Consider the following 16,066-nt stretch of genomic DNA (forward strand, 5'->3'; position numbering starts at 1 on the left):
TCGGGGTGGGGAGTCAGAGTAACAAGACCCCCAGAGGTGTAAATGAACTCCACAGGGAGTTGTAGGGGTGAAGGGTTCTCTCCTTCCCTTGTTCTTCTGTTCCAAGATCTAGTCCACTCTGATAGGCAAGGAAGGCTTCCTGCACTACAGCCTTGACCCCTTTTCCGAAAGGTCAAGACGGCAGATCATCCACGCACTTTTCTTCCACGACGAGACTTTTACACAAGCACTCACGGCACTGACGGCAGTCAGTAAGTATTTGCTAGAAACAACTCTCGGAGGAAGGCAAGCCCCCCCATCCCCAAGGCCTGGAAACAGCAGGTATCCACCTGCCACACCACCAGGCGCACCATGCACGCATCGGCGGAAGAGGCCACAGCACGTCACACTCACGGAGCTACAAAGAACCAACTTTATTGGACACTCAGGGTCAATTTCTCTTTTTGCCCTTCCCCGTGACCTTGGCTGGTGTGAGGACGGGAGCCGCTGCCTGGTACAGAGCGGAGGAGATCTTGTTGATGTAATACAGGCCAAGCATGGAGAAGATGAAGCTACACGGGGACAACAAAGAGGTCACAGCATCGGGGGGTACACTGCCGGCCCGGTGTCTCCCGGGGCACACAGCAGCATCAGGGGAAGAATCCTGGGTCAGGTTTAGGAAAATGGGGAAGGGGACAGGAGGGAGAATGGGGGGAGAAGGGGACGGGGAAGGTCTGCGATCATTACAGGAGGAATTACAGTGCCGAAGGACAGGGTGCTGCACCCCTTCCCCAGCCGTGAGGCACTTACCAAGTGGTGACGCAGACTCGGTGGATGAGGCCGGATGCAAAGAGAGCCAACAGGAGGCAGAGAAGAACTGGGAAGGCAAGAGGGGACAAGGAGGGTGGTGGTGGGAATTGGAAACACCAGGCATTCATATGGGGAATCTAGGAGAAATCGGGGGCCCTCTGAAACTTGGGGAATCTGCTTGGAGGAATATGGCTGGACATCAGCAGGACTTCAGATGCCCTTAAGGATGCCCAGGACGTGGAGGGAGGAGACGCATGCTCGTTACCAGCTCTGTCCCAGGTATCACTTCCCTATCCTGACTCTCTTCCAATATAAAGGAAAAGGGAAAGTGATACAGAGTCTGAAAAGCAAGGTTTGCTCCCATTTGGGAAAGAAAGGTAAGGCCTTTCCAACAAAAGCCAGCCACTAAGGATCAACTCATTAAACTGGCTGGCCAGTGGTCGAAGCTGAGGGCCTCACTCCCTGGACGCAGGATGGAGGGCCGGGCGTCTGGACGCACGTGCCCATGGAGGCAGGAAAGGGTCTCGGGATTCTCTGGTGTAGGACCAGAGAGAAAGTGAGAGGCTAGACGGCTGGGCAGATACCACCTGCCCAGCTGGGGAGGGCGAAGGGGGTCAAGAATCTTGGCTCACAACAAAGGTTTCTTTCAGAAGCAAAGGAAGACAATGCACATGAAAACAAAATCTCAGAGATCTCGAGGCTGCTGGAAGGGAGAAGCTCCGGAAGGCTGCCACAGGGCTAGGCGGAGGGCACACGACCTAGAGGAGCGCAAGGACTCAGGGCAGCGGCAGGTCTGTGTTCTACCAGATGAAGGTTCCTCAAGAGGCAGCACTTGCTGCCACCTTCAAGCTTGTGACCTTGCTCAGGTGATCGGCCTTGATGCCTCAGTTGCTTTATGAACTTAATTCTGCATAAATAACTGCATCAACACTCCATTACATGAGCAATAACAAGTACTGTTGCAAAGAGAAAATAACCTAACATTTATTCTACCTTGGTCAGGATTCCTGCAGACACAGAAATCTGCTATAATATCGAAGCTCTTCATGATCATCTCCAATAAACAGAACCCGGTAACACTGGTTCAACTTCACATCAAGCCCCTCATTGAACTCAGTCCTGTTTCCTCCCCGCACCTCCCCAAGGTCTCTGCAAAGCCAGCCTGCACCGGCCCAGTGTCCTCAGAGACCCCTGGAACTAGGCTTCCTGCTCTCAGGCCTTCTCTTCCCGCCCCGAGTCCAAGAGCTCGGGGAGGTGCTGGATCCAAGGCCGGCACCCCCTCCAGATGGGCTTAGGAAGCCCATTCCCTTCCCAACAACCTTTACCAACCAAGCACCTGAGAACCCGGTACCGTGTTGGGGGCGCTTAGAGCAGGCGGCTGAAGCACTCGACCCCCACCTTCACTTACTCTCAGGGAAGATCTTTGCTTGGAATCCTTTGCCAAAGACGAGATTCTCCAGATTATTGAAGGCCTGGCGGAGGGAGTTAAGGGCAGGCCGAGCGGCAGGGCGGAGCGGCGGGCCCCCTCCCCCGCAGCGCAGGAAGGATACGGTGAGCGAGAAGACGAACAGGCCGGAGCCCAGCAGGCCCCCCTGGATGGTGAGCCACTCGGTGGAGGCCAGCTGGCGACTGTACATCTGCATCCCGGCGAAGAGCAGCAGCGACAGGAGGGAGGAGAGCGCCAGCGAGGTGCCCGTGCCCACGGCTGCAGGGGAGGCGAGGACGCGAGGCGCGGGGTCCGGCCGGGCCCCCCCCCCCCCCCCCCCCCGGCCCGGCCCCCCCCCCCCCCGGCACGGCGCACCCCCGCCGCGACCCCCGGCGTCCCCGCCCCGGGCTCCCGCGCCTTCCCGCCCCCCGGGCCCGGGACACGTCAGCTCTGCGGGCAGAGGACCCGGGCAGACGGCCCGCCCCAACCCCACCCCACTGGTCCGTCGGGGGATCCCGCCAGTCCCGTTACCCATCGCGAGCTGCCCCCGGGCCCAGTCGGCGCCTCAGGCCAAGAAACACGGTAACCGGACCGGGCGGTCGGCCGTGCGCATGCGTCAGCCCCGCTCGCGGGCTCGCTTCCCCTCACGTCCCGCTCGCGCTCCCTCTAGGCGCCCGGCCGCAGCGTCCCCTGCCGGCGGGGAGGAGATATTGCGTCCAAGAGCGGCCCTGGCCACCGCCCTGGTCCCTTGCCGTTCCCCGCACCCCGAGCGTCTGCTGCCCTCAGAGCAAGCCGCGGGGCCCATGGCCCATAGCCTCTAGCCCACCTCTGTCTCCTTTGCCATATACGTCATCTCTAGTGCCTGTTCCTCACACCCCCCTCCCCCATGATCCTTGCCTCGCATCTCCCGTGGACTCTTGCCCAAACCAAAATCTAGTCCTCCTATTCTGGAGCTCATCTTTCTCTGAAACTATCCTCCCGTTTTATATGAGTACGATTAGGGAGCCAGTGAAGAATGCGAACATTAGAAATGACTCCCCCCTCAAATACCATTCCATGTTACCCAACCCCCCGACCATCTTCTGAAAACCACGTGGGGAGAACTATTTCCCACCTCCTACCTCGACGGGCGCTGTTCGAGGCTGTCCCCGGAGCATGCGCAGTGACATCTCACCCCCACCCCTCCCCACACCCCCCACCGGGCTCCTGCTTTAAGCCCGGGGTTCGCAGCCGCAGCCGGGATCGGGCACCCGGGGGCGGGCGGGCATGGTAGGGCCATGGCTGAGGGTGAGGATATGCAAACCTTCACTTCCATCATGGATGCACTGGTCCGCATCAGTGTGAGTTAAGGTGGGGTCGAGGGGAAGGGGAGGGGGAGTATAGGGGTCCGGGGCAGGCCGGGACCTCGGACAAGTGGAGATGAGGCAAGATGCTGGGATGTAGACAGGGGGCTGGGGATGGCAGAAAGGACTGGGAGGGTCGGGGTGCAGGTTGGAGAGGGTAATCCTGGGGCATCCCGGAGGTGAGTGCCGTGGAGGCGTCCATCTGCTAGGGCGTAAGGAACCGGGAGCTGCCCGGAGGCTGCGGGTGGGCTGGGGTAGCCGCCAGCAGTGCCCCAGGGCTGGGGCTGCAGGGCCGTGAGGCTATGCTATGAGGAGGGGGCATGTGTGAGCTTGGATATTTTCCAAGAAAACTGAGGATAGGTGAGGGGCGATGAAGGAGCCGCCCCCAGGGTGCAGTTCCAAATTTGGACCCTTCGGCGAGACCCCACCCCACCGCGCCCCCACTCACGGCTGCCTCCGAGCCCGCGGTTGTCATGGCAACCCGTGCCCGGCTCTCCCAGGGGCGGTGCCAGCCCTGCTCCCCCCCACCACTTCCTTCCCCCTCCCTGCCTGTCCCTCCCTCCTTTGTGTCAGCTGCGCCCCTGACCGGGATGGCTGCGAAGAGAGGGACCAAGGTGAGGTGTGGGGGTGGGGCATAGCTTGAGGACCCCCTCCACCAAAAAAGGGAGGGGTACTTCCGGTGGGGAGGGGGCAAGTAGGCGGGCGCTTGTTTCCCCCTCGCTTGGGGAGGGGGTTGTGGCTAGTCGGGTCGCGCCGAGGGAAGGAGCGGGAGGGCCGGATGGTGGGGGAGCAAAAGCGAATGGGTAGTACTGGCGACCCGAGGGGACGGCTGGGGAAGTGAAGGATGGGGAATGGAGGCTGGAGCGGCCGCAGGCTTAGCCGCGGCAAGAGGATGGACGCGGTGAGCAGGAGGATGGAGAGCGTGCGGCGCCTGGCTATAGGGAGGAGTCACGCCGGGGAAGGGGGGTTGCCAGAAAAGGGGGCGGGGGTCTGCACCAAGCTGCAGAACGGGCGGTGTCCTTGAGAGAAGCTGGCGGCCCAGAGATGGGGGGATGGGGGCAAAGGCCAGGTGAGAGGGGCTGCAGGCCCAGCGCCCGCAGGGGGAGTGAAAGGGCCGGGGCTTGAGGCTGGGGGAGGCAGGTGCTCCAACCAGGAGCTGCAACCAACCCTCCGAAGGCTCTAGCTGTCTGCGGGAGGAAGACAGGCAGGAGCCGGAGCTGGGAAGGTCTATGAACCAGGCTGGTGTGGGAGGGGGCGGGGGGGGGGGGGGGGGCGGGGGGGGGGGGGGGGAGGGGCTAGGAGCCGGGGGGGGGGGGGGGGGGGGGGGGGGGGAGCCCGAGGTGGCTTGCCTTGCCCCTTCCTGAGACCCCTGGGGTTTCTAAGGGCAGCTGAGAGGCCTGCTGAGATATGCCCGGCGTCCCTGCTCTGACCCAGCCTCCTGCTCCCTCCACAGACGAGCATGAAGAACATGGAGAAGGAGCTGTTGTGCCCGGTGTGCCAAGAGATGTACAAGCAGCCACTGGTGCTGCCCTGCGCCCACAATGTGTGCCAGGCCTGTGCCCGGGAGCTGCTGGGCCAGCAGGGCTACATCGGCCCTGGTGGGGACCCCAGCTCCGAGCCCACCTCTCCCGCCTCCACCCCGTCCACCCGAAGCCCCCGCCTCTCCCGCAGAACGCTCCCCAAGCCTGACCGCCTGGATCGGCTGCTTAAGTCAGGTGGGGCTGGGTCCTGGAGGGCGGGGCTGGGGATGCTGGGGTGTCCGTCCGGTCAGGGGCCTCTGTCTGTCTTGCAGAGGGTGAAGACGCGGCTCCCACGGGCTCTAACGCGAGCTGAGCTCTGGCACGATAAAAATTGCTGTTTTCATTGAACGTAACTTTGCCCACGCTCGGCCCGCTGTAACTTCCAGCCCCTTGCCTCGGGCCCTTCCACAGGCTTTGGGACGTACCCCGGGCGGAAGCGCGGCGCTCTGCACCCCCAGGTGCTCGTGTTCCCGTGCCCAGCCTGCCAGGGTGATGTGGAGCTGGGGGAGCGGGGCCTGGCGGGGCTGTTCCGGAACCTGACCCTGGAGCGCGTGGTGGAGCGCTACCGCCAGAGCGTGAGTGTGGGCGGCGCCATCCTGTGCCAGCTGTGCAAGCCGCCGCCGCTAGAGGCCACCAAGGGCTGCACCGAGTGCCGGGCCACCTTCTGCAACGAGTGTTTCAAGCTCTTCCACCCCTGGGGCACCCAGAAGGCCCAGCACGAGCCCACCCTGCCCACCCTCTCCTTCCGCCCCAAGGTGAGCCAGTGCGGAGAGGGGCCTGAGGTGCTGGGTGGGTGCGGGCGCTGGCACAGGGGGCTTCCCAAGGGGGGTGGGCCGAGGTGGCCACTGCCAGGCTTCTGTTTCTGTAGCAACTGCAAAGAGGGACGGCATCAGTCTTTAAACCTCTCGGAGCTCCGTCTTCTCGTCCGCTGAATGAGAATGATAAGATCTGCCCTGCATCACCCACGCCCTGGGGGTTGTTGAGGGGATCCCACGAGGTAGTTTGGGAAAGTTGCCCCTAGGCTGAAAAGGTCTGTGTGTATTCATTCATTCATTGAGCAAATATTCATTCAGCACCCACGTGCCTGGTGCTATGCTCGGCCTTGGGGATGGGCAGTGAGCAAGATGGACAAGGTTAATTACTAGCCACAAAGCAGAGATTAATCATCATCATCCTTGCTGTTACCGCACATGCGGAGGTGGAAGGGAGGGAGGGTGCCGGCGAGCGAGGCTCCCGTCCATGCCGGTGCGCGTCGCCAGGTGGCACTGCGGAGCACCCCCAGCGGGGCTGCCCGCCTTGTTCAGGCCGGCAGGCCAGGCTGCACGTGCTTCTGCCCGAGGTCAGCAGCCTTAAACCCACCGTTGGCTGATGATGTCATTGCTCTTTCTGTCGCTAGGGCCTGATGTGCCCGGACCACAAGGAAGAGGTGACCCATTACTGCAAGACATGCCAACGGCTGGTGTGCCAACTCTGCCGGGTGAGGCGCACCCACGGTGGGCACAAGATCACCCCAGTGCTCAGCGCCTACCAGGCCCTCAAGGTGAGGACCCCGGCTCGCTCCAGCCCGCGCCAACCCACACTCACACCCTCTCACACCTCCTCCTGACGGCTGGCTTCTGCTGAGCTAGGCATGATGCCCACCTTTTTCTTCCCCCTCAGGACAAGCTGACAAAGAGCCTGACATACATCCTGGGAAACCAGGACACAGTACAGACCCAGATCTGTGAGCTGGAAGAGACCGTGAGGCACACTGAGGTGAGGGAGGGCATGGAGGTGGGCCCTGGGCCCCACCCGGGAGCGGAAGCAGGAAGGGGCTGTGGAGCGGCAAGGCCCAGTCATCTGCTTGACAGCTCAGGAAGCCTGTATGGGGTCCATGGGTGTGTCGAGGTTCTGGTTAAACCAGGTTGGCAGGAACACCAGGGCCCCAGACCAGGCTGTCCCTGGGGCTACAATGGGAACAGTGTGGCTATCACCCAGGACCAGGACAGCCTGGAAAGCCCCGGGACATAGCTCAGATGCCCTCAGGCTCAGCTGCCTGCTGAGGATGGCACACCTCCCTGGAGCTAGGGCAAGGCTCTGTCTCCCGTACCTTCTGCCAGGTTGCTTGAATCCACCGACATGGGGACGGACAGTAAGCATGGCCCGGAGGCGGGGAACATCGGTGCCGAGTGGGCGTTAGCGCAGTCACGGTCTCTTTTCTTTGGGGGACTCCTTATGGGGTCAGGATGATGGTGTGGGCATCCAGGAAGGGTGGCATAAAGTGTCAGGCGTTGAGCCCATCTGGGTGGACAGGTGCCTTTGGAGCCGTGGGCCTGGCCCCCGTTGGAATGGCTGCGTAGGACTCCCCTGGATCTTTGGTGATCCGAGGGAGGCTAGCGCAAGTGCTGCCCTCGAGGAGACAGTGAGTGTTGCCGTCTGGGCAGGTGAGTGGTCAGCAGGCCAAGGAGGAGGTGTCCCAGCTGGTGCGGGGCCTGGGGGCTGTGCTGGACGAGAAGCGAGCATCACTGCTTCAGGCCATCGAGGAGTGCCAGCAGGAGCGCCTAGCCCGTCTCAGCGCCCAGATCCAGGAGCACCGGAGCCTGCTGGATGGCTCGGGTCTAGTGGGCTATGCCCAGGAGGTTCTTAAGGAAACAGACCAGCCTTGCTTTGTGCAAGCAGCCAAGCAGCTGCACAGCAGGTACGCGGGGGCACGGGGCACGGGCTTCCGGGGGGCAGGGGTGTCATGGGTGGAGCCGATGTCTAAGCTGGGTCTGTACCAGTGCCCCATGGAGAGATGGGTCCTGAGGACTGTCACCAGGCCAAAGTGACACCCAGCTTGCCTGAAGGGACCGGAGGTGACCCCGAGCAGGTGCCCAGGCTCTAGGGACAGGCGAGGCAGAATCAAGGGGAAGGGCAGCTGCCCAGATGGGAGGGCCTGACCCTCGCCTGCCCCCCTCCCAGGATTGCCCGAGCTACGGAGGCCCTCCAGACGTTCCGGCCAGCTGCCGGCTCCTCCTTCCGCCATTGTCAGTTGGACGTAGGGCGCGAGATGAAGCTGCTGACAGAGCTTAACTTCCTGCAAGGTAAGGAGGTGGCCGGGGTGGCCCCGCGCCCAGTTAGAGCCTTCCTCCCTTCTTCCCCAGCAGCGGGCCCGGGGGGCAGCGCCCACCAGGGACCTCCCTGGCCTCCTGCCCAGCCTGGCCAGCCGCCCCTCCCACCTCGCCCACCCAGCCACACCGTCCCACCGCGCTCAGCGCTGCTTCTCCCTCTCTTTGTTTGTAGGCTGTGGCCATCGCGGACTCTGCTCCGGAGCACCCCAGGCAAGTCAGCGGCCCTGCCCCGGGGGCCCTGCCCTGCCGCCCCCACACAGCTCGGCCACCCATTCATTGCTTCCTTCTCTGTCCTGCCTTCACCAGACTCTTGGTCCTGCCCCCTACCCCCCATCAGTGCTCTCTGACTCTCTCTGCCTGCCCTAAGCTCCTGCCTAGTCCTTGCCCTTCTGACCTTTTGTCCTTGGGATTCTTGCCCTCGGGACTTTCCTTCTCTTCCCCTTGATCTTCGCCTCCTGCCATCTTCAAGCTTTTGCTTGTCCTCTGTTGTCCCCTGTTTTCTGCCTTGCTGGCTCTCACATCTGTCTTCCTCCTCTTCTGCCCCTCCTTCCTGTCCAGTGCTCTTTCCCCAGGCTCCAGTGGCCTCTGCCCACCTTTCCCTGGGGCTCCTCTTTATTCATAGAATAAAAAAGTCCTAGAAAGAAGGGTCCCCATCTGGTCTAAGACTGTTTTTGACAGAGGAGGAAACTGAAGCCCAGACTTGGGAAGCGACTGCCCTAAGGCTGGAGTTGGGAGAATGGCCAGCCAGAACCCGCAGGAGGCTCCCCGCCCCCTGCGCCCGAGCCTCTCCCCTGCTCCCTTGGGCTCTGCCCTGCCCCTCCCTGCCCAGCACCCAGATGGCCTCGCCCCCAGTTCCCTCTCACCCACACTCACCCCCCCGGCCCCCGCTGCTTTCCCTTTTCCTGCCTGCCCTCCATGCTAGGCCCGTGACCAGGCCCTGACTGACCCCCACTGTCTCTTCCCACAGTGCCCGAGGCTCCCGTCATCGACACGCAGCGCACCTTCGCCTACGACCAGATATTCCTGTGCTGGCGGCTGCCTCCCCACTCGCCACCTGCCTGGCACTACACCATCGAGTTCCGGCGCACGGATGCACCTGCCCAGCCGGGTCCCGCCCGCTGGCAGCGGCGAGAGGAAGTGAGGGGCACCAGTGCCCTGCTGGAGAACCCAGACACAGGCTCTGTGTACGTGCTGCGCGTCCGGGGCTGCAACAAGGCCGGCTACGGCGAGTACAGTGAAGACGTGCACCTGCACACGCCCCCGGCACCCGGTGAGCGGGCAGGTGGGCGGGCGCGGGGCCCCCCGGCACCCGGGGAGCGGGCAGGTGGGCGGGCGCGGGGCCCCCCGGCACCCGGGGAGCGGGCAGGTGAGTGGGCGCGGGGCGCGCTGGGGCCCCCCGGCACCCGGGGAGCGGGCAGGTGGGCGGGCGCGGGGCGCGCCGGGGACCGCCTCGCCGCACTAACAGCTGGCGCTGGGTGGGCGCTGGGGAGCAACACAGTGGGCCACGCTCACCAGCTCTGGAGCTAGACTGCCTGGGGTCAAATCCCCACTCTGCCTCTTGCCAGTGGTGGCTCTGGGCAAGTCGTGGGTCCTCTCTGAACGCCAAGTCCCTCTTCTCCAGCGATAATAGCAATGTTACTGTTGTGAGAATGAAGCCGGTGAGCTTCCAGCTCATAGTAAGGGCTCAGTAGAGGTTAGGAGAGCGACTCTCCAGAAAATAGCCTGGCCCCTGGGGCGCAGGTAGAATACCACACCGGAGCATCACCGCCCAAGGGGGTGTAAGGGCTGGGTGTGAGTCCCAGAGCAAGCGCTGGAAGGTGTAGGTTGGTGGTGGGGGCCAGCCATAGGAGGGGTGGGAGGAAGCACTGCAGGTCAGCTGGGTCTGGGAGACTGGTTTCTGGGCCCACTAATCCCCACTAAAACTCTTCCTGGGGTCCCATGCCCCTTTGAGGTACCCCCTTCTTTTCTCCTTGTGTCCCCCATTGCAGTTCTCCAGGCCCTGGTCCCTGGAGCCCCCGCCCATCCCTTGGCAGCTTGTTTCACATTCTGAAACCTCCCAGTGTCCTTTGCTGACACCTCACGACCTCCATGGCCTGGGTTTGTCCCTCAAGGCCTTCCTTTGTCACCCCTCCCCCACTGCAGTCCTGCACTTCTTCCTCGATGGCCGCTGGGGCACAAGCCGAGAGCGGCTGGCCATCAGCAAGGACCAGCGAGCGGTGCGGAGTGTCCCGGGGCTGCCCCTGCTGCTGGCTGCTGAGCGGCTGCTCACTGGCTGCCACCTGAGCGTGGACGTCGTCCTGGGAGATGTGGCCGTGACCCAGGGCCGCAGCTACTGGGCCTGTGCCGTCGACCCAGCCTCCTACTTGGTCAAGGTGGGCGTCGGGCTGGAGAGCAAGCTTCAGGAGAGCTTCCAGGGCGCCCCCGATGTGATCAGCCCCAGGTCAGGCCTCTCTGGGGGGTGGGGGGTGTGAGGGTCCAGGTGGGGGAGCTGGAGACAGGATAGGGGTGGCAAGGGGAGCTCATGCTGGTTGGGTGGAGTGGGGGAGTTTAGGAGCATGGATGCCAGGCTGGGGCCTGTGGCCGGGGTAAGCGTGGGCTTAGCAGAAGGGCTTGGAGAATTGGTTTTCGGAGGAGTGTGTGACTGGGAGAGGGCTGCAGGAGAGGGAGCCATCCACTTGCCCGCACCTGTCCTCAGGACCACCAGACCATGTCTCCAAGAGCCTCTGCATCTCCCAATGCCCTGTTCCAACGTGCTTTCTCGGCAACCCCCTCTTTCTTCCCTTCACCACGTCTGAGATCCTTCCCTTAAAATGTCCACCTCCATCCCGTCTATCGCCAACATGCTATTTGACACCCCCCAACGCATGTGCCTCCCCGAACCCTTCCTCCCAGCACTCTATCCCTGAACACCCCATTTCTTCTCAGCGCTCTCCCACCAACACTAATCCCCCCACCCTGTGGCGCCCCCACCCCCACCCCACCTCCCTCCCAACACCCAGCCTTCTCTCCCCAGTCCCTCAGTGACAAAGGCCTCATCCTCAACATTCTTGAACCCTCCCCAGACCCTCCCCAGCACGATGTCCCCACGTGGTTCTCCTCTCCACCTTCTTGTCTCCTGTCTCCTCACAGCATCCGATCCTCACCTCCCTCCCTCCTTTTTCGTCACCTCTCCTGCCAAGGTGCCTGCTTTCAATACCCCTGTCCCCCTGGACTCACAGCCCAGCCCTGTATTCTAATGCTCGCGTCCACGAAACGTCCTCTCAGTACCCCAGATCGGTCCTTTCAACCACTTGCTCCCCAACGTCCCATCCTTCCAACGTCTCAGCCCTCTGCGCCACCCCCCCCGCACCGTACTCCACCCCTCCCTCTCCCCCAACACTCTCCTACCCAACTCCGCTCCTGCAGGTATGATCCGGACAGTGGGCATGACAGTGGTGCCGAGGATGCCGCGGTGGAGGCATCCCCGCCCTTCGCTTTCCTGACCATTGGCATGGGAAAGATCCTGCTGGGGTCCGGGACCAGCTCCAACGCGGGGCTGACGGGGCGGGACGGCCCCGCAGCGAGCTGCACCGTGCCCCTGCCGCCCCGCCTGGGCATCTGCCTGGACTATGAGCGGGGCCGCGTGTCTTTCCTGGATGCCGTGTCCTTCCGCGGGCTCCTGGAGTGCCCCCTGGACTGCTCGGGGCCTGTGTGCCCCGCCTTCTGCTTCATTGGGGGTGGTGCAGTGCAACTCCAGGAGCCTGTGGGCACCAAGCCTGAGAGGAAGGTCACCATCGGGGGCTTTGCCAAGCTCGACTGACCGTCTCTGGACCCTCCTGGGCCCTGGCCCTCCAGGCCTGCTGAGCCGGGTTATTCCTCCAGCAGCTTCTCCCCAGACTCTTCCTACCATGTCTTCCTGTCCCTTATCCTATATCTGTGTATTCCCGGGGCCTTCTCTTGAGCAAGGGACTCTCCCCTGCTCACCTTTCTAGACGTCCCCCATTCTCTCCATTGCCTGTTAAGCCAGGCCCCAGCCCCCACCAAGTCTCTGGCCTACGCCCTGCCCTTGGCATCCCACCCAAGTCACGGAGAGAGCCCCTTCCCCATTGCTGTCCTGTGCCCCTCCCCAGGCTGACTGGGAGGGAAGGCACCTGGAACACTGGGCATGACCCCCAGCTCTGTGCTCTGCCCTCCGTCCTGCCAAGCTCCCTGCCCCATCGATGCTGAGCTACAGCCTTGGGGCGGGCAGGCTTTTTGGGCAGACACTGCCCAGGCACTCCCTGGTGAGGAGAAGAGGACCCAGTCATCCTGCTTGACTTGTTGGGGTTCCCACAGCCCTCGACCGCATGCCTGTTTTTCTCCTCCTTCCTCTTGCATGCTTCACCCCCTCCTGCACCTATATGCCAACGTGCCAAGTCTCCCTGGGGGCCCCAGCGGAGGTTGGGTGTCCCTGGTGGGTTGGGCTAGGTAAGGCCTCTGGGGCCCACTGCTACCCCCTGCAGTGGGCACTGCCAGGTCTCTGCCAAGCAACAGCCGATCTTTTCATGGTTTCTAAACAATAAACGACATTGCCAGGCACACCTCTGCCTTCCCTGAGCCCGACCGTCCCTTTTCATTTCTGTGCTGGGCATGACACGTGGGAAAGAGCCGGGGAAATCCGCTACTGCTCAGAGCAGGGGTGCTCAGGGGATCTGGCGCCTGAGGGAAGGAGGTCCCAAGCAGGTGCTCCTGAGCCTCCTGCCACACACATTCTGGCTCAAGCCCCCGCCGATGGGTGGCCTACTGGGGGCGCATGGCCCTGGCGGCTGCTGGCCATGGCAGGGCCCAGGCCCCCAGGGCATGTGGTGAGGGGGGGGCACTGTACCTGGGCCCAAAGGGGTCAGGGAACCAAAACAACTTCCCCATTCCCAGGGTGCCTGGGGCACACCCCGCCAGCCAGGGAGGGGGCTCCACCAGGCGCCAGCATCCGGCTCTGATGCTGTGCTTATCACGGCCATGTTGACTCTGCCTGTTATCGCTGCCCACACACTTACTTCACACCCTGGCAGCTAAGATTAGAGCTTCTGGGGGCACCGGGCCAAGAGGAGGTGAGGGCGCGGCTGCCCCCAGCCCTCAGCCCAGGAGAGGGGAGAGCCCTCCCTGCAGGTGCAGGCGGAGCTGGGTCACACTGGCCTCAGGTCATGCTGGCCTCCAACTCAGTTTCGTTTCCTCCTTCCTCTTGTGCCACCAGGGATGGGAAGAGGTGACCTGTGGCCCAATGTCGTCTCCTCTCCACATCTCCTGCTTTCCAAATGAACCCTACTCTTGTCTTCTTTGCCCCCCCCATCTCCCGCAAAGCCCCCTTACACCCCCCCCCACACACATTCTGTCCCCCCCCCAATCTAAGGGTCACAGATGACAGATCCAAAGTTGGCAGTCAGCACAGAGGAGGGCCCCGCTTTATTCAGCCCCGGTCTGGTCTGCACTTCCATCTCAGGGTTTTCTGGGCCGGGCTTCCTGGGAGCCACTGTCCCAGGCCTGTCCCCAAGGGGCTCGGATGGGCTTCAGCAGGGTTGACATCGGTTGAGAGACCTGGTGGGACTCGTGAGCAGCCCGCCTGAACTCCCAGCTCACCAGCCCTGAACAGAGTTGAGAGGAGAGGATTCTGGCAGTGAGGAGCCTGGGGGAGGCACGAGGCACTGGCGTCCCAATGCTCGGTGGTGGCGGCGGGCAACGTGCTCCTACAAGTTGGCGGAAGTGGCTGATGGGTTCGGGTTCACATAAGAGAACCCGCTGCCCCCGTTGCCTGCAGAGACCTAGGTGGGGAGAGGAGACCCAGGCTGAGAGGCGGTAGCTTTCCTGGGAGAAAGTGCCTCCAGGGCTCCCAGATCACACCCCAGGTCCGGGAGTCTAACTCTCAAAGGGTTAATTCGGAGGCACCTGCCAGGAACCACCCGGCAGCCAAGTGACTGTAAACAGGGCCCAGGACTGCTCCTCCCCACTCTGCTCCCCTTCACTCCCTCCCCTTGGCTCTCATCAGCCCCCTTGTCCTCCCTACTGCCCCCATCTCCATCCATCCTCTGCTCCTCCAGCCCAAGCAGGTGTGTGTGTGTCTCTGTTGAGCTGGGACAAGGAAGTCCCCGGGGCGAAGGAAAACAGGGTCGAGGAAAGGAAACTCCCCTCCCCCACCCGCAGTGGCTCTCCAGCCCTAGGTGGCCGAAGTAATTATTTACTAGGTCCTGGAGAGAAAGGCCAGGTGAGGAAAGAAGGAGGAGGGCTCCTTGCTTCCTCGGGCCTCCCAAGAACCCCATGGCACCAAGCTCACGTGGCTGGGTGAGACTTCCTCCCCCACACCACACACACCCCCCATTCCTGCCGGCCTTTCTAAATCGACCCTCCACTCCTGGGAGCTGAGTGGGGCAGCACAGGCGCTCATTCTTTCGGGAGTCCTGCTGGAGGGTTCCCCTGGCGCTGTTCAGCAGACCAGCGAATGCTGTTTTGGAAATGCTGGTCGTGGGGACGCTCTCTCTCGAGATCCCCTTCCTCCCAAGGTCCCTTCCCCAGGCCTTCCCCCGACCCCAGCCCCTCTGACCCCGCCCCCTTGCCAGGCCCTCCGCAGCCTCTCTCCTCTTCTAGGTTCTCTGGGCTTTCAGAAGCCCTGCCCAGCCCAGGCTCTGCCTCCCTGCCCCTGGGGGGACCCTCCTACCTCCTCATAGGGGCTGCGTGTGCTGCCTGGCGGCACATAGCGCCCATGGGTGTGGTAGGTCGGGTACTCGCTCATAGGGTGGTAGGCGTCGTGGGTTGGAAAGAGGTCCAGCTGCCTACAGTCCTTCCGACAGCACCGACACACAGCCTGGGGAAAGGACATAATGGGGGTCGTGGGGTTCCTTCCAGCAGGGGACCTCTGGTCAGGCCTGGAGACCCAACACTTACCAGGGCAATGACGTAGAGGATGGAGAGTGCAACCAGGACACAGACCAGAACCAGCAGGGCGATGCCCCAGCCAGGTACCCCAGAGCTGGACTGGCTGGCAGAAAGGAACGACATGTCTTGCACTAAACGGAAACGTAGTGGTCAGAACCTTCTCCCAAAGGAGGTGACCCTCCTCCTCCTAGCACCCTGGGGAAGAGCAGGAGCCTGGGTGCTGGAGAGAGGGGCCCTGCAGGCGTGGTGCTGGGCGGCAGGCGGGGACGGTGGACTCACCGCTAACACCTGAAACGGACAGGTTATATTTGGCTAGCTCCTTTCTGTGCTCTTCAAACTGTGTCTTCACGGCGGAGGCATCGGTGACACCCTTGCGGAAGGCCAGAATTGATTCCACCAGCACAGATCCTGCTCTGGTCACAGGGAAACGGGCCCAGCTTCAGGTCAGCAATCCCCCCACGGCCGCGGCAACCTCCACTCCTCCCCTCCACACGGTCCACACCCAGAACTGTACCTGAACTTGATGTTAGAGAGGCCCAGAAAACCTTCCTGTTCATAAATCTGCAAAAACTGGGGTGAGAGGAGAAGGAATAAGGCTTGAGGCAAACAGGTCAGGCAGTTTGGAGGCTGATGCGGGGGGAGCACGGAGCCCAGGAGAGAAAAGACACCTACTCACCAACTCAGAAATGTTTCTCTGCAGCTCCTGGTAGTATTTGGTGCTGGGATCTTCCAGAGAAGAGTTAAACTGGAGATTCAAAATGGAAAAGGACAGGAAGAAGAAGGAGATCCTAAGAGACAGCAGGGGAGAAGTGCTACGATTGGAGGAGGTGGGAGGTTCTACGCTACGATGAGTGCTACCAGCAATAGTCCTGGAGCTGTGGCTGGCGGCGCCGCTGGTCGGGGATGAGGTGCCACGGGAGTCTGGGGACGAGGTGCTCTGGTGCCCCCGGTTGGTGGTCGAGCCCGAGGCGGGGCTGCCGGTCGGGGATGAGGTGCCACGGGAGTCTGGGGACGAGG

At 62.6% G+C, this 16,066-nt stretch overlaps 3 protein-coding genes across 5 annotated transcripts in view; 1 reads left to right on the forward strand and 2 right to left on the reverse strand.

Moving 5' to 3' along the window:
* Positions 1–389: 389 nt before the first annotated feature.
* On the reverse strand, positions 390–2,905 carry KRTCAP2 (keratinocyte associated protein 2). Of its 3 annotated transcripts, none has more exons than XM_035009751.1 (5): positions 2,747–2,905; positions 2,340–2,494; positions 2,198–2,261; positions 790–856; positions 390–551 (listed from the first exon to the last, which is right to left on the reverse strand). In XM_035009751.1, exons 1-5 carry the CDS (start codon positions 2,748–2,750, stop codon positions 431–433), a joined length of 411 nt encoding a protein of 136 aa, XP_034865642.1. In that variant the 5' UTR covers positions 2,751–2,905; the 3' UTR covers positions 390–430. The 3 variants fall into 3 exon arrangements, with proteins under 3 accessions (XP_034865642.1, XP_034865641.1, XP_034865643.1); XM_035009752.1 differs by having other exon boundaries at positions 537–643; XM_035009750.1 differs by having other exon boundaries at positions 2,198–2,494.
* A 587-nt stretch (positions 2,906–3,492) lies between these two features.
* TRIM46 (tripartite motif containing 46) lies at positions 3,493–12,592 on the forward strand. The gene is made up of 10 exons (XM_035009471.1): positions 3,493–3,555; positions 5,012–5,273; positions 5,490–5,833; positions 6,475–6,618; positions 6,738–6,833; positions 7,502–7,755; positions 8,019–8,140; positions 9,135–9,437; positions 10,310–10,607; positions 11,573–12,592. The coding sequence occupies exons 1-10, from the start codon at positions 3,493–3,495 to the stop codon at positions 11,964–11,966; spliced, it is 2,280 nt and encodes a 759-aa protein (XP_034865362.1). The 3' UTR covers positions 11,967–12,592.
* Positions 12,593–13,577: 985 nt separating this feature from the next.
* MUC1 (mucin 1, cell surface associated) overlaps positions 13,578–16,066 on the reverse strand; it is a 2,992-nt gene continuing 503 nt past the window's right edge. Inside the window, exons 2-7 of the mRNA XM_035009571.1 lie at positions 15,726–16,066; positions 15,564–15,619; positions 15,329–15,462; positions 15,059–15,180; positions 14,832–14,978; positions 13,578–13,941 (exon numbers count right to left, since the gene is read on the reverse strand). Coding sequence (XP_034865462.1) covers positions 13,867–13,941; positions 14,832–14,978; positions 15,059–15,180; positions 15,329–15,462; positions 15,564–15,619; positions 15,726–16,066 — 875 coding nt within the window. The 3' untranslated portion in view covers positions 13,578–13,866. The remainder of the gene's footprint in view (positions 13,942–14,831; positions 14,979–15,058; positions 15,181–15,328; positions 15,463–15,563; positions 15,620–15,725) is intronic.

This window comes from Mirounga leonina, unplaced genomic scaffold (genome assembly GCF_011800145.1).
Source record: "Mirounga leonina isolate KUSES-001 unplaced genomic scaffold, KU_Mleo_1.0 Mir_154, whole genome shotgun sequence".
Taxonomy (NCBI): Eukaryota; Metazoa; Chordata; class Mammalia; order Carnivora; family Phocidae; genus Mirounga; species Mirounga leonina.

Excerpts from the sequence above, each read along its gene's own strand:
- TRIM46 (XM_035009471.1), top strand. The coding sequence starts at position 3,493 with ATGGCTGAGGGTGAGGATATGCAAACCTTCACTTCCATCATGGATGCA. Across the intron at positions 5,834-6,474 it reads CCCTCTCCTTCCGCCCCAAG|GGCCTGATGTGCCCGGACCA; the intron begins GTGAGCCAGTGC and ends TTCTGTCGCTAG. Across the intron at positions 9,438-10,309 it reads GCACACGCCCCCGGCACCCG|TCCTGCACTTCTTCCTCGAT; the intron begins GTGAGCGGGCAG and ends CCCCCACTGCAG.
- KRTCAP2 (XM_035009750.1), bottom strand. Across the intron at positions 857-2,197 it reads AGCAAAGATCTTCCCTGAGA|TTCTTCTCTGCCTCCTGTTG; the intron begins GTAAGTGAAGGT and ends TTGCCTTCCCAG. Across the intron at positions 552-789 it reads CGAGTCTGCGTCACCACTTG|CTTCATCTTCTCCATGCTTG; the intron begins GTAAGTGCCTCA and ends GTCCCCGTGTAG.